This window comes from Balaenoptera borealis (genome assembly GCF_965194805.1).
Source record: "Balaenoptera borealis genome assembly, chromosome: 5".
Taxonomy (NCBI): Eukaryota; Metazoa; Chordata; class Mammalia; order Artiodactyla; family Balaenopteridae; genus Balaenoptera; species Balaenoptera borealis.
The window spans coordinates 67573908-67590506 of record NC_138862.1 but is presented as its reverse complement, the minus strand read 5'-3'; the positions used below and the strand labels follow the sequence as shown (position 1 = coordinate 67590506).

General features: G+C 39.1%; 1 protein-coding gene across 12 annotated transcripts in view; it reads left to right on the top strand.

The window, feature by feature from the left end:
• GOLGB1 (golgin B1) overlaps positions 1 to 16599 on the top strand; it is an 86533-nt gene that overhangs the window by 52305 nt on the left and 17629 nt on the right. For all 12 annotated transcript variants that reach the window (XM_082394819.1, XM_082394829.1, XM_082394827.1 and 9 more), the window contains 3 exons: positions 863 to 936; positions 3145 to 8348; positions 9218 to 11132. In XM_082394819.1, the coding sequence (XP_082250945.1) occupies positions 863 to 936; positions 3145 to 8348; positions 9218 to 11132 (7193 nt within the window). The remainder of the gene's footprint in view (positions 1 to 862; positions 937 to 3144; positions 8349 to 9217; positions 11133 to 16599) is intronic.

The window sequence follows — 16599 nt, the reverse complement described above, 5'->3', positions numbered from 1 at the left end:
ACCCTGAGGTATGAATAGATTTGATATGTTTGCAGACAGAAAGAAGGCCAGTGTTCTTGGGATTAGAGTGAGCAAAAAAGGGGTAGTACAAGCAGAAGAGTTTGTAGAATAAGTGGGGTCAAATCATGTAGGTCACGTTAAGACATTTGGATGTAGTGTAAAAAAAAAAGCTTCTTTTGTTTGTTTCTTTAGTATATTTGTCTTCTCAGAAAGAGTATAAACTTCTTGGGGGCTTATTAATACTCAATATTTTTATCCTCCAAGGTACTACTACCCTTTTTAAATATACACTTTGTAAACATGGGGTGGAACTCAGAAGACTGAATTCTGATCCCAGCTCTATGAACTAGCTGTAGGTCATGTCATTTCTTTGTTTCCTCATATGGTGATTGAGGAGATTGGATAGCTCCCTTCTAGTGCTAAAATTTGACGTCCTTATGAACATATGTGAAAGAATGTTGAAGACATTATAAGTGCTATATTAATACATGATGTATAATATGAATACAGAAGGGTTATAGATAAGTTAAATTTATTGCCCTAGAAGTCCCAAATTATGCCACAGAAATAGCTGCTTTTTGTCATATGCTCTGGCATTTTTTTAAATGCCTTCCACTATTTATTATACTTCACTCAGGTTAATAATTAACACCTAGTACCATTCTATCTTATATCTCATCTTCTCATCTTCTTTTGCAACTTCTTTAATAAAATAAACGTTTTATCTCCCCCGAACTATTTTGTCTGTTCTTTCCTCTTGGTTATTTCATGCATCTCAAATAGCCTCATACACAATCATACCTCTGTTTTTTTCAAACACTCTACATTTATCTTCTAAGGATATTTATTTTGTGACTTTCAGAAAAACTGTCCTCTCAGATTACTCTCCTAGAGGCTCAGAAGAGAACTGGAGAGGCAGATAGAGACGTCAGTGAGGTAAGTGATGCATTCTTTTTTTTTAAAAATTATTTATTTTATTTATTTATTTTTGGCTGTGTTGTGTCTTCGTAGCTGTGTGTGGACTTTCTCTAGTTGCGGTGAGTGGGCACTCTTCGTTGTGGTGCGCAGGCTTCTCATTGTGGTGGCTTGTCTTGTTGTGGAGCACAGGCTCTAGGTGCCCGGGCTTAGTAGTTGTGGCTCGCGGGCTCTAGGGCACAGGCTCCGTAGCTGTGGCGCACCGGCTTAGTTGCTTCGTGGCATGTGGAATCTTCCCAGACCAGGGCTTGAACCCATGTCTCCTGCATTGGCAGGCGGATTCTTAACCACTGCGCCACCAGGGAAGACCGATGCATCCTTAAAATAATCAGAATATGAGCTCAATCAAAGGGAGGTAATTTCAAACCTAAGCTTTTCTGCAATTTTCTAATGTTGACAGAGAATTACATTACCTGGAAAGTGAGATTTAAGAGTCATAATGGTTATTATTTATCTTTTACTCTCATTTGTTTCTAAATATTTGGAATTTTTTTGTTCGTTCAGAACCAACGCAAGTACAGTAGCACTTGCTTGGGATTTGATAACCCATTTTTCATGCTAGGTTATCATTTATTTCAGCTTCTTTACCCATCTCAGAAAAGTTTCTCAGTGAAGAGATTAGATAAAGTCTCTAGTCTCTCCCCAAATCCCCTTCCCCAGTTGGCACAGTTTCACTTAGGATTATATTAAAAAGGGTATCGTCAGAGAATGGTGCTTTTTATAACCTAAAAATTACTGTAAGAAATGTATGGTTGCTCAATATTCTGCTGATTTAAGAGTACTATTAGCTGTACTGTGTTTAATTGTCCTTCCAATCAAGAAGTCAGTGATAGACTCATAAATGGCTTTGGGGAATAATGTAACTTCCTTTTTTAAAAAAAATTAATTAATTTATTTATTTTTGGCTGTGTTGGGTCTTCGTTGCTGCGTGTGGGCTTTCTCTAGTTGTGGCGAGCCGGGGCTACTCTTCGTTGCGGTGCATGGGCTTCTCATTGCGGTGGCTTCTCTTGTTGTGGAGCACGGGTTCTAGGTGCACAAGCTTCAGTAGTTGCAGCACATGGGTTCAGTAGTTGTGGCTCGCGGGCTCTGGAGCACAGGCTCAGTAGTTGTGGCTCACGGGCTTAGTTTTTCTGTGGCATATGGGATCTTCCCAGACCAGGGATTGAACCCATGTCCCCAAACTCATTTAATAAAATACTAAATTTGCCATGAGAGTCACTGGTTTTGTTTCCCAAGAAAACAATTATAGAATAATTTATGTGGATTGAGCAGTCTAACACAGTAATCCTTGTAATAGTAACTTGGTTAATATTTTGTAAAACAGGTCCATAATGTCTTCCCAATCCCCAACAGAACTCCTTTTTGATTATTTTATCCTGGTAATTTATCTCAATCAACATGTTTGATATTTGTCTGTTAATGGCTGTCTTATCTAATGCTTCCCATTTCAATAGATAGTTTAGGAAAAGGAATCCCTAACTTCCTCCTTGGCATGGGATGAAACAAAAATTTAATTCATTTCCTGCTTCCCTTTTTATTTTTAAGCAGTTCTTAGGAGAAATAAGTAGTTTTAATCTGAAGAAAGTTTCCCAAGTGAGGAATATTTAGACAATGAGTCTCAGGTTTCCTTAGGTCTTATGAATATGACATGACCTCAGTGCAGGATTGACAGGATGCCCTCAGAGGTCCAAGTTGGGAAAACTGATTTTAAAAGTATTTAGCAGTTTTATGGTAGGAAGGTTTGGACAGAAAAGTTTTAGGTTTTGGAAAATGCACAAAATACCAGTTTTTACTTAGGCTCCTTCCTTCCTTCCTTCCTTCCTCCCTCCCTCCCTCCCTCCCTCCCTTTCTTTCTTTCTAATAAAGTTATTTATTTATTATTTATTTATATTGGAGATTTATTTATTTTGGCTGCACTGGGTCTTCGTTGCAGCATGCAGGCTTCTCTAGTTGCGGTGCACAGGCTCTAGAGTGTGCAGGCTCAGTAGTTGTGGCGTGAGGGCTTAGTTGCGGTATGTGGGATCTTAGTTCCCTGAGCAGGGATTGAACCTGGGCCCCCTGCATTGGGAGTGCGGAGTCTTAACCACTGGACCACCAGGGAAGTCCGTACTTAGGCTCTTTTCTGTAAAACATTTGATTGAGGCTTTTTCTTTCTTTTTTTAAAAACAGATGAGCATGGTTGATATTGCCAGGCTCAACAAGAGCAGCTCTTCTGCTGAGGAAAGTGGCCAAGATGTCCTGGAGAACACATTTTCTCAGAAGCATAAAGAACTATCCATTTTATTGTTGGAAATGAAAGAAGCCCAAGAGGAGATTGCATTCCTTAAGCTGCAGCTTCAAGGCAAAAGGGCAGAGGGTGACCCTGAGGTCCTTGACCAAAAAGAAATGAAACAGACAGAGAGTGAAGGAATACCTCCAGTTAAAATGACAGTATTGCTTGAAGATACAGGGCAACATTTTCCCCCCATGCCAACTGAAGAGAGCAGTCTTTCAACAATTGAAAAAGAAGAACAGATGAGCATTAAATACCAACACAGAACATCTGAGCAAATATCTTTAAATGACACTGGAATGGAATTAAAATCAGCAAAGCAGGATGATGATGATAAATCCCCTTCTGTGGTATCAGGTATTTGTCAGTATCACCAGGATGAATTGGAAAAGCTAAAAGGTCAAATTTTGGAGCTTGAGCTAAACCTTCATAAAGCAGAAGAGATCTATGAGAAAAATTTAGATGAGAAAACTAAGGAAATAGGAAACCTAACCCAGCTGATTGAAGAGTTTAAGAAAAATGCTGAAAACACCAATAGTGCATTCACTGCTTTGTCTGAAGAAAGAGACCAGCTTCTTTCTCAGGTGAAGGAACTTAGTGTGGTAACGGAACTGAGGGCTCAGGTACAGCAACTGGAAGTGAACCTTGCAGAAGCAGAAAGGCAAAGAAGACTTGACTATGAAAGCCAGACTGCTCATCACAACTTGCTCACTGAACAGATCCACAGTCTCAGCATAGAAGCCAAATCTAAAGATGTAAAGATTGAAGTTTTACAGAACGAACTGGATGATGTGCAGGTTCAGTTTTCCGAGCAGAGTACAATGATCAAAAGCCTGCAGAGCCAGCTGCAGAAGAAGGAAAGTGAAGTGCTCGAGGGGGCAGACCGTGAGAGGGATATCTCAAATAAGGTGGAAGAACTTTCACAGGCTCTTTCACAGAAGGAACTTGAAATAGCAAATATGGACCAACTCTTACTAGAGAAAAAGAAAGATGTGGAAATTCTCCAACAAACCATCGAGGAGAAGGATCAGCAAGTGACAGAAATCAGCTTTAGTATGATGGAGAAAATGGTTCAGCTTAATGAAGAGAAGTTTTCTCTTGGGGTTGAAATTAAGACACTTAAAGAACAGTTGAATTTATTATCCAGAGCTGAAGAGGCCAAAAAAGAGCAGGTGGAAGAAGATAAAGAAACAGTTTCTGGCATTAAACAGAATTATGATGAGCTGAACCCAGTAGGGCTAATAAGTAAAGAAGAACTTCAGTATGAATTAGACCTTGTAAAGAAAGAAAGTGAGCAGAGAAAAAGAAAGCTCCAGGCTGCTCTTATTAACAGAAAGGAACTTCTACAGAGAGTCAGTAGATTAGAAGAGGAATTGGCCAAAGTGAAATATGAACCCAGGAAAGACACCCCACTCAGTGAGAGTGAGAGGAGGGAAATGGAGGAAGATAAAGAAAGCAAAGAAGACTTAGAAAAATGTGTGACTTCTAAGTGCCAAGAAATAGAAATGGTAATATCTTTAAAACAGGTAATATCCGAGAAGGAAGTGGAACTAGAGCATGTAAGGAAGGATTTGGAAGAAAAGGCAGCAGCTGAAGAACAGTTACAGGCTGTGGTCAAACAGATGAATCAGAATTTGCAAGAGAAGACAAACCAAATAGATCTGCTCCAAGCAGAAATCATTGAAAACCAAACAGTTATCCAAAAGTTAACCACAGGTAACAAGGATGCAGGTGATGGGGACTCAGCAGCACCTGTAATAGAAGCAGCAGCCATCAGTCCACTTGGTGCAGGTAGTGGAGAACACTGGAAACCAGAACTGGAAGAAAAAATAGTGGACCTTGAAAAAGAAAAGGAACAACTTCAAAAGAAGCTACAGGAAGTATTAACCTCTCGCAAGGTGATTCTAAAAAAGGCACAGGAGAAAGAAAGACATCTTCGGGAGGAACTCAAGCAACAGAAAGATGACTATAATCGCTTGCAAGAACAGTTTGATGAGCAAAGCAAGGAAAGTGAGAACATTGGGGACCAACTAAGGCAACTACAGATTCAAGTAAAGGAATCTTCGGACAGAAAACTCCCAGGCAGTGGCCAGCGGGAACCAGGTTCTCCCAGTCAAGGTTTAGAAGAACCTTTATTCAAAGCCACAGAGCAGCAACCTGCTCAACCTGCTTCAGAGTCTGACTTGTGCCCAGACTGGCCTTCTCATCCTGGAGATACAAATGGTCTGCAGGGCAATACTGCTATTGCCCGGATTAAGACACAGCTGAAAGAAATAGAGGCTGAGAAAGAAGAGTTAGAGTTGAAGGTTAACTCTACAGTAAGTGAGCTGACTAAAAAATCAGAAGAGGTATTTCAGTTACAAGAGCAGATAAATAAACAGAATTTAGAAATCCAAAGTCTGAAGGCAGCATCCCATGAAGCTGAAGCCCACGCAGAAAGCCTGAGGCAACAACTGGAAAGCAGTCAACTAGAAATCACTGGATTAGAACATTTAAGAGAATTACAGCCTGAACTAGGTGAACTGCAAAAACTCATAAGCAAAAAAGAAGAAGAAGTTAGATACCTTTCTGGACAGCTTAGTGCGAAGGAAACAGCCCTTACTAAAGTACAGACAGAGATAATAGAACAAGAGGATTTAGTGAAGGCTCTGCATACACAGCTGGAAATGCAAGCCAAAGCACATGATGAGAAGATAAAGCAGGTACAGGTGGAGCTTTGTGAAATGAAGCAGAAACCAGAAGAGATTGGAGAAGAAAGTAAAGCAAAGCAACAAATACAGAGGAAACTGCAAGCTGCCCTTATTTCCCGAAAAGAAGTACTAAAAGAAAACAAACGTCTCCAAGAAGAGTTGTCTTTGGCCAGAGATACCACTGAACATCTCACCAAGTCTCTGGCAGATGTGGAAAACCAAGTTTCTGCTCAAAATAAAGAGAAAGATATATTCTTAGGAAAGTTAGCTCTTTTTCAGGAAGAAAGAGACAAACTCATTGCAGAAATGGACAGATCTTTAATGGAAAATCAAAGTCTCAATGGTTCTTGTGAAAGTCTGAAATTAGCTCTGGAGGGTCTTACTGAAGACAAGGAAAACTTAGTGAAAGAAATTGAATCTTTGAAATGTTCTAAGATTGCAGAAAGCACTGAGTGGCAAGAGAAACACAAAGAGTTACAAAAGGAATATGAAATTCTTCTGCAGTCCTATGAGAATGTTAGTAATGAGGCAGAAAGGATTCAGCATGTGGTAGAAACTGTGAGGCAAGAGAAGCAAGAACTATTTGGCAAGTTAAGAAGCACAGAAGGAAACAAGAAAGAGACAGAAAAGCAGTTGCAGGAAGCTAAACAGGAAATGGAGGAGATGAAAGAAAAGATGAGAAAGTTTGCTAAATCTAAACAGCAGAAAATCCTAGAGTTGGAAGAAGAGAATGAGAGGCTTAGAGCAGAGGTACACCCTGCAGGAGGTACATCTAAAGATAGTATGGAAGCACTTCTTTCTTCCAATTCTGACATGAAGGAGGAACTAGAAAGGGTCCAAACAGAGTATAAAACCCTTTCTAAGGAGTTTGAGGCTTTAATGATGGAGAAGGACTCTTTAAGTGAAGAGGTTCAGGATTTAAAGCATCAGATAGAAGGTAATGTATCCAAACAAGCTAGCCTGGAGGCCAGTGAGAAACATGATAACCAGATGGTTGTCACTGAAGAGGCAACCCAGTCTGCTCCAGGTGAGGCCCATGAGCAAAACTCTCCCAGTGTGAACCCAAGGTCTGAAAATTCAGAATCCATTCATTCAGAGAACAGTGCCAAGCCTGATATAAGTGAGAATGTCAGCTTACATGATGCAATTAATAATTACCTACAGCAGATGGATCAGCTCAAAGAAAGAATCACTGAATTAGAGGAGGACAAGCAGAAAGACAAGGAATTTAGCCAGACTTTAGAAAATGAGAGAGCTGCTTTATTGAGTCAAATATCAGCAAAGGATGGTGAACTAAAAATGCTTCAGGAAGAAGTAGCCAAAATAAACTCGATAAATCAGCAAATCCAAGAAGAACTTGCCAGAGTTACCAAGCTAAAGGAGACAGCAGAGGAAGAGAAAGATGATTTGGAAGAGAGGCTTATGAATCAATTAGCAGAACTTAATGGAAGCATTGGGAATTATTATCAGGATGTTACAGATGCCCAAATCAAAAATGAGCTACTAGAATCTGAAATGCAGAACCTTAAAAAGTGTGTGAGTGAATTGGAAGAAGAAAAGCAGCAGTTAGTCAAGGAGAAAACTAAGGTGGAATCAGAAATACGAAAAGAATATATGGAGAAAATACAAGGTGCTCAGAAAGGGCCTGGCAATAAAAGTCATGCAAAGGAACTTCAGGAGCTGTTAAAAGAAAAACAGCAAGAAGTAAAGCAGCTGCAGAAGGATTGCATTAGGTACCAAGAGAAAATCAGTGCTCTGGAGAGAACTGTTAAGGCCTTAGAATTTGTTCAGACTGAGTCCCAAAAAGATTTGGAAATAACCAAAGAAAATCTGGCTCAAGCCAATGAACATCGCAAGAAGGCAGAAACAGAATTAGCTAGCTTCAAAGTACTGCTAGATGACACTCAAAGTGAAGCAGCAAGGGTCCTAACAGACAATTTCAAGTTGAAAAAGGAGCTTCAGTCAAATAAAGAATCAGTTAAAAGCCAAATGAAACAAAAGGATGAAGATCTTGAGCGAAGACTGGAGCAGGTAGAGGAGAAACACCTGAAAGAGAAGAAGAATATGCAAGAGAAACTGGATGCTTTGCATAGAGAAAAAGTCCACTTAGAAGAGACATTTGGAGAGATTCAGGTTACTTTGAACAAGAAAGACAAGGAAGTTAAGCAACTTCAGGAAAACTTGGATAGTACTGTGGCCCAGCTTGCAGCTTTCACTAAGAGCATGTCTTCCCTCCAGGATGATCGGGACAGGGTGATAGATGAAGCCAAGAAATGGGAGAGGAAGTTCAGTGATGCTATTCAAACCAAAGAAGAAGAAATTAGACTTAAAGAAGAGAATTTCAGTGTTCTAAAGGATCAGCTTAGGCAGATGTCCATCCACATGGAGGAATTGAAGATCAACATTTCCAGGTAAATGAATAATGACTTTTTTTGCTCTTCCAAAGGTAATTGAAGGCAAAGGAAGTCTCTATTTAAACTATTTCTATTCTCTTTAATATTATGGGACTAATTTTGGTTTAAATTCTCCCCGAAGATGTATTCCCTCTCACTTCTGTCTCTCTCGCTCTCTTGCAAATGACATGCAAATGACTTTCTGCTACAACTTGTATTAACATGAAAAATTCACGTCTGCTTCTCTACCCATCTTTCTACTGAGAGATCTCTTAGATTTCTTCCTTTCTTCTCATTTCCGTTATCGTTGTCTGAATTTTTACCATAGTACATATTATTGTACTCTCAAATTACTGCCTTAGCCTCTGAAACGATCTCCTCTCTTCTCTTCCTCATATTCCACATCAATTCATACTGCATATGCCTGCTAGAGTTACTTTCTTCAAACTCCAATTTTATATCACTTTTCAAGCTCAGGAAATAACAGTGTCCCCCACACTTTGTACTCTCATCTTTAGTAGGATCCTTCTGCCCTGAGACAGGTCTCCTCATTGCCTCTCATACCAAGATTATTCCGTTAAGGGGCCAGACAACAGCTTGTCTAGAGCAAAGAACAAAATTGGGGGCACTCTTTAGAGTGTCCAAGGTCATGTCACTAAATTAGCAACATACTTTGGAGTTTATTTTTATACGAATTCTTAGGTGCAATATACCTTTAATACAGAACATTCAGTAGAGCTAATACCTCTTTATTAAAAAGATGAACACCTTCAATTATGAATATTTATTCACTTGTAGATCTGAGTACATGTTGTAGTATGTGTTCCCTAGGCATCAAGTACTTTTCCCTTGAAATCTGTAATTAATGACCTTCTCTCTTTTTCTAGGCTTGAACATGACAAGCAGATTTGGGAGTCCAAAGCTCAGACAGAGGTCCAGCTTCAGCAGAAGGTCTGTGATACTCTACAGGGAGAAAACAAAGAACTTTTTTCCCAGCTAGAAGAGACTCGACATCTATACCGTAGTTCTCAGGATGAATTAGCTAAGTTGGAATCAGAACTGAAGATTCTCAGAGACCAGTCAACTGATTTAAATAACTCTTTAGAAAAATATAAGGAAAATAAAGAAAATTTGGAAGGGATCATAAAGCAGCAAGAGGCTGATATCCAAAATTGTAAGTTCAGTTATGAACAGCTAGAGACAGATCTTCAGGCCTCCAGACAACTGACCAGTAGGCTGCATGAAGAAATAAACATGAAAGAGCAGAAGATTATAAGCCTGCTTTCTGCCAAGGAACAGGCAATCCAAGTAGCTGTTGCTGAACTGCATCAGCAGCATGATAAAGAAATTAAAGAATTGGAAAATCTGCTGTCCCAGGAGGAAGAGGAGAATACTGTTTTAGAAGAAGAGAACAAAAAAGCTGTTGACAAAACCAATCAGCTTATGGAAACACTGAAAAACATGAAAAAGGAGAACATGCAACAGAAGGCTCAGTTGAATTCCTTTGTTAAATCCATGTCTTCTCTCCAGGATGACCGAGACCGTATAGTAGGTGACTACCAACAGCTGGAAGAGCGACATCTCTCTGTGATCTTGGAAAAAGACCAACTCATCCAGGATGCTGCTACTGAGAATAATAAGCTGAAGGAAGAAATTCGATGCTTGAGAAGTCATATGGATGATCTCAATTCTGAGAATGCCAAGCTCAATGCAGAACTGATCCAATATAGAGAAGACCTGAACCAAGTGATATCAAGGAAGGACTGTCAGCAAAAGCAGCTCCTTGAAGCTCAACTTCAGCAGACTAAGGAGGTGAAAAGTGAGTATGCTAAATTAGAAGAAAAGCTCAAGGAGTCTGAGGAAGCAAAGGAGGAGCTGCAGAGGTCCTCTCTTGCCCTCCAGGAGGAGAAACGAGGTTTATCTAAAGAGATTGAGAACTTAAAAGTATCTCTGTCCCAACTAAAGAAACAATTGACAGGCTTGCAAGAAGAAGGTACTTTAGGAATATTCCAGGCCCAATTAAAAGCAAAAGAAGAAGAGGTACAGAAGTTAAATACTACCCTTTCTTTGTCTCAGAAGAGAATTACAGAACTGGAGGAGGAATTGGTTCGTGTTCAGAAGGAAGCTGCCAAAAAGGTAGGTGAAATTGAAGTTAAACTGAAGAAGGAATTAAAGCATCTTCATCATGATGCAGGGATAATGCGAAATGAAACTGAAACAGCGGAAGAGAGGGTGGCGGAGCTAGCAAGAGATCTGGTAGAGATGGAACAGAAGTTACTCATGGTCACCAAAGAAAATAAAGATCTCACAGCACAAATCCAGTCTTTTGGAAGGTCAATGAGTTCCCTACAAGACAGTAGAGATCATGCCAATGAGGAAGTTGAGGAACTGAAAAAGAAATATGAGGCCAGTCTGAAGGAGTTGGCACAGCTGAGAGAAGAGCAGGGCCTCTTAAGCAAGGAGAGAGATGTTCTTGTTTCTAAAGCTGCATTTCCAATTAACTCCACTGAGGATAACAGCTTGCCCCACCTTGAGAAACTTAACCAACAGCTTCTATCCAAAGATGACCAACTGCTTCACTTGTCCTCACAACTAGAAGACTCTTACAACCAAGTGCAGTCCTTTTCCAAGGCTATGGCCAGTCTACAGAATGAGAGAGATCGCCTGTTGAGTGAACTGGAGAAATTCCGCAAGTCAGAGGAAGGGAAGCAGAGGTCTGCAGCCCCACCTGCAACCAGCCCAGATGAAGTACAGAGTTTAAAAAAAGCTATGTCATCACTTCAGAATGACCGAGACCGACTAGTGAGTATCTAGGTTTCTCTTTCCAATCTTCTTTTGAGAGTTTTTGAAACTTTCTTTAAATTGATTTTCATTTTTATAGAAAATGATAAAAAAAATTTTATTCATATTATCTGGGCACTCTAGGATGATTCAAACCTCTTAGTCTGGATTTAATACCCTATAGTTTGTTTTTGCCTCTCTTTCCAGCATCCTCTTTTACTGCTTCTCTACTCATCCTCTTCATTTCAGCCAAACTGATTTACTCACCCACAAACTGATCTACTTACCCATGTTACCATCCTCTGAACCAAAATGTCCTCTCCATTTTCCTTTTTTGGGCACATATTTCCTACTCTTTAAAGGTTGCCCCAGAGCTCAAATCCTCCGGCTACATTTCCAGATCACTTGATTGTCTATTACCTTCTGTCTGTACTTCCCTAGTGCTTCTCTTTTCCTTTGTCCCATATTGCCTTGATATAATATGGGTGTGTGTGTGTGTGTGTGTGTGTGTTTAATTTCTATACCTTTATTTTTTATTTCCCCAATTAAATTGTAAACTCTTGGTAAATGTGTCATGTCTTATACTTGTTCATATTTCCCATGGTTTTTAGCAGAAGGGTAGTTAATCATATGGTAGATAATCAAAAATTGATGCGTATTCTCTATATGTGTGGTTGTCACTGAAAACACTTTTCTCTATTTTGTGAAATTGTCGTGTAGGGAAATTATAGGAACTTTTGAGACTGAGGCTTTTATATCTGCCGTGAACAAATCATAAAGCCTAGGCAGGGTTAAAAATCACATGAAGGCCTGACAGTCTGACTCAATGTCATTGCATACAGGCTCTGCTACAGCCGCTGAGGCCCTTCTGCATACTTGCTGAATGTATTGTTAATTGTCCATCAACTCTTCCACAGTTCTCAGTCTGTCTCATGAGCATTGAAGTTTCTAGTCTCTCAGCCACTGGCTGCATGTACGATAACTTATTTCAATCACTATCAGTTTAAACATTCAGCCTAGGCCAGCAGTTTGTCACCTCTGCCTACACTATGCTTCCTTTCCCTCAGGACCACCCAAGAGATGAGCTAGGTCTGAAAGGAGCTTAGGTGACTTTGGTTTTCTTCTTTACGTAATTAGTCAAAGGGAAGTTTCGCAAATAAAGTCTGAGGGTCTAAGTGGCAAGGAGTTAACCCAGGGGATTCTAGGATTCTACTAGGGCATAACAAACAACTCTGAAAACATTCTGGAGTTTTCATATGTGTTCAAACTTCCTTAGGATTTTCGCATAATCAAATGAAGCACTCCTACCTAAAGGCTGTAGAGCAAATCTCTAGGGGTGCCTTTTTGTTTGTCTATACTTATTTCAGTCTGAAAATGATTTGAGGTAGCATATAAAGATATGAACAGTTTTTCAAGATAATATAAGGTGAGGAACTGGGAAGGAAAAGAAAATTAGGATCTGAGAGAAAAAGATTAAACCAGGAGTAAGTTTAGTTTAGGAGTAAGCTTATCCCAAAGGGATATCATAATATCCTATTAGAAAGATGGACCACTAATTTTGCTCTGAGGTCTGGCAGCCATCAGAAGTACAGAATTTTAAAACCTTGTGTATGAATTGCAGTGTCCATATTTTAGGGAAAAGGAAGAAAGTAAAACTACTTGGAACAGATAAGAATAGTTATTCTTTAAGTATTGAGGCCTGCAAGAAATTTCTTCTGTGTTTCCATAGGGAGGACACTATGAAGTTATGAAACATTCTTTATTTCTCTACAGTAAATATAATAATTGTTTTATAGGGTTTTTATTTAGCTGTCCCTTGATGTAAGTGCATACCAAAAGAATTTTGAGTAATTCACTAAAGTTACCTCTGCAAGTGGCTAAAATGCAGTTCCAGACACACAGCTTTCTGATGATCTGCTCTATTCCAAAGGTAACATTTAGAGTATCTGGACTAGAGGAGTGAGTGGATTGCATAAAGAATATATGTTTGCTTTAAAACAAAACAAAAATATGTTTTTATTTTAGTTTTGGGTTAAAAGATAAAGCTATACACACATATTTGATGAGTCACTAAATTCTACAATGTTTGATAAGAAAAACGAACAGTAGCATTCCCAACCCTGTTTCTCCTTCTTCTGAGGCAGTCTGCTTTCAACCCTTTTAATTTGTTATTTTGGTGTTTCCTGAGTAGCTAAATATCATGTTTATAGTGCATCTTGGCTTTTCATTCTTTGCATTAGCTGTTGACTTTCTTATATGCTAACAGGGTTTAGTTCTCTTTACTCCCTCTGTTTTCACAGTATAGACGTACATTTTCAATATACAACCCCTTCCCCATTGTCCTGATGTAATTTAATTTTAATTTTGATTAAATCAATATTCAATGTTTACATTTTTATGACTACAAATGCTGTTAGACCTGAGACATGTGTTACTGTTATTTTCCTCAACACCTTTGTTTTTCCTGGAGTGAATAACTGTGTTTTTGTTGTTGTTGCTTACTTCGTTTTCTTTGTACTTATCAATGTAATTAACGCCAGATTTACTGCCATTTAATCCACATTTTTCAAGATGTTTATTCCTATCTATTTAGTCTTCAGGAAGAAATTCTCTTGGAATCTCTTTTTTGCTCTTAAATGAATCAGTTGCCCTGTACTCCTAGGACACAGTTTTCATCTTAGAATACCCCCCTCCATTTCTCTCCTGTGTTAGAGTTCCTGTTTCTTGTATTCCGTGTTTTCCTCATCTTGGTTTTGTGCCATCATTTTGTTGGAATAAATAATTCAGTAGCTCTCTAAGAAAAGATACAGGGGAGGTAAATTTATTGAAAATGTCTTGTCATCTCTTACACCTGATTGATAGTTTGGCTGAGTATAGAATTCTAGGCTGGAAATACTTTCCCTTCAAAATTGTGAAGACATTGGTCTGTTCCCTTTTAGCTTACATTGTGGTTCAGGAGTCTGAAGATATTCTGATCCTTGATCCTTTGTATATGAGATAGTTCTGTCTCTGTCTCTCTCCCTCTCTCCCTCATCTTATCTCTTTCTCTCTCTCTGGAAGTACAGCTGGATCTTGAACAACATGGCTTTAAAATGCATGGGTTCACGTATACGTAGATTTTTTTCAGTAGTAAATACTACAGTACTACAGGATCAGTGGGTGGTTGGCTCTGTGGATGCAGAACAGCGGATATATTCAGTAGAAGAACCGCATATATGAAGGGCCGACAATAGTATACATGGATTTTTGACTTCACGGTGGGTGGGTACCCCCACTCCTTCCTTGTTCAAGGGTCAACTGTAAATAGAATCTTTTAGTCTTGTGTGTTCTGACGTTTCATGATAATGTATTTTGGTGTGGGTCTATTTTTATCATTCTGTCTAGTCCTTTGAATCTAAGAAGTCATGCTCATCAATTTTTGGCAATTCTTTTGAATTCTATTTTACCATTTCCCCCCATCCTTTTTCTCTATTGCCTATTTTTCCCTGGAAATCCTGTTGTTTAGGTGTAGGGCCTTCTGGATTGGCTCTATAATTTTCTTACCTTTTTTATTGTTTTTGCTTTACTTGGGGAAGATTTTCTCACCTTCATCATATGAATCCTATATTGAAGTTTTCATTTTTGCTATCATGTTCCTGATTTCTAAAGATTTTTTTTTTTTTTTTTTTTGTCTCATGGATATATATTCTTAATTTATCTCTCCAAGAAGATTAGGGGTAGTTTTGTTCTTTGAAATTTTTTCATAATGAGTTTTTCTTTATAATTTTAAAATTTCTACTATAATGTTTCTAATTTCCAATATTCTCTTAAGTCTTTGAGTACATGACATTCTTTCTTCTGCTGATGTCTTCTGAATTACTTTTCTTCTAGTTTCTTTTTATCCCTGCCTAATGTTAGCTGTTCTTCAGGTGAGTGTTAATCCTTGGTTTATTCTTCATGTTTGTGGGCAGAGTCTAAAATGCTTGTGGGTGGGACTTACCAGCTGTGAGTTTCAGTGCATGGTGATCTTGCTGAGCTTTTTGAGGGTAGTCCCCATGTTGATATTTTTAGTTCCTCTGGGGTTGGTCAGATTTTCTAGAGAAGACTTCTCAATTTCCCTTATGGACGGTAAAGGCCTGTGTGCCAGCACTCTTCAAGCTAAGTAGGGGAAAGGCTTCAAGCATTCAGAAAGCATACATTCACTTGATCACCCTTGTTTTGGAGCAGTACCCTTACCTTCTACTGTACCTAGTATTCCATAGTCCAGAGACACTCTTTTAACTTTTTCTAGAGAATAAAATTCTAGTTGTCTGTCAGAGTAACAAAAAGTGTGGAACTGGGAGGGTATTTAGGGATGTAGTTGTTCTCAAGCAGTTTTCATCGAATCCTCCTTATTTCAGCTATCACCTCCTCCTCCCTACCCCCATCACCATCTTTTCCAGAGGTACTTGGTGCTGTTAATTCCTGAGCCTTTTGAAGAGTCTGCAGAGTAAATTCTGTTGGTTCTTGGCTTTTCCTACTGCCAGCTTAAGACTTGCCTTTCCCAGATCTGTTAAGTCAGTTACCATTTATGCATCTGCTTTTCAGCTTCTAAAATTAATTTTGTTGCTGCTGACTCCTCTCTTGTTCTTGTTCTTGTGTTTTATGCTTATAAAATGATGCCTTTATTGTAGCTTTAGTGATGTTTCCAGAGAGGGTGAAAGTGATGTGTGTTCAAGGCCTCTCTCTTTGCCTAGATGTCCTGACATTATTTCTTACTACCAAGCTTTTAAAGAATATTGGGGATAAAGAGTTAGAAGATATATCTGGAATGTAGATAGGCAGTTTTACTAATTAAAGGCAAGTTCATCATCATCATCACCACCACTAACTTTTATGTGTGGAGTGCATTAATTTTCTCATTGAATTCTCATAATCTTTATGAGGAGTACTATAATTACATTCATTTTATAGGTGAAGGAAATTAAGGCTTAGAAGGTGTGTGGAACATGCATAGAGTCACACACTATGTGGGCAGGATAGCTGACTCCAAATTCTAACTGCTCTTAACACTGGGCCTGGGCATCAATGCCTTCTTTATAATCAACATCAGCTAAGCTAGAACTAAGATTGGTATTCATATAAGAAAGTTTAGAAGCCTAGCCAGGGCACATGGCTAAATAGGAAGCCAATCTATCTTTACACTTCTTGTTCTAGGGAGTTACCACCCACCAAGAAACTGTAAAGTCCTTTAAGTCTATTCTGTCTCAGAGTTGTAGATCTAGCGTCAACTTAGGACTTCAGGGCCAGTGGGCTGGGGTTGAAGTTGCAGTAGTGGTCAGGCCCTACAGCCTTGATGGCCGCTCCATCAGGAGATTCCCACCAGCCTGGCTGCATGTATTTCACCATTTTAGGGATTCATGCTGCCATTATGTCAGTGGACTGTTAGATGCTGGTAGTCAGTTGTGATGTTGACTGACTTAGCAGGGAGGTGCTGCTGACTTACAGCTGAATGAATGAAATGTGATGA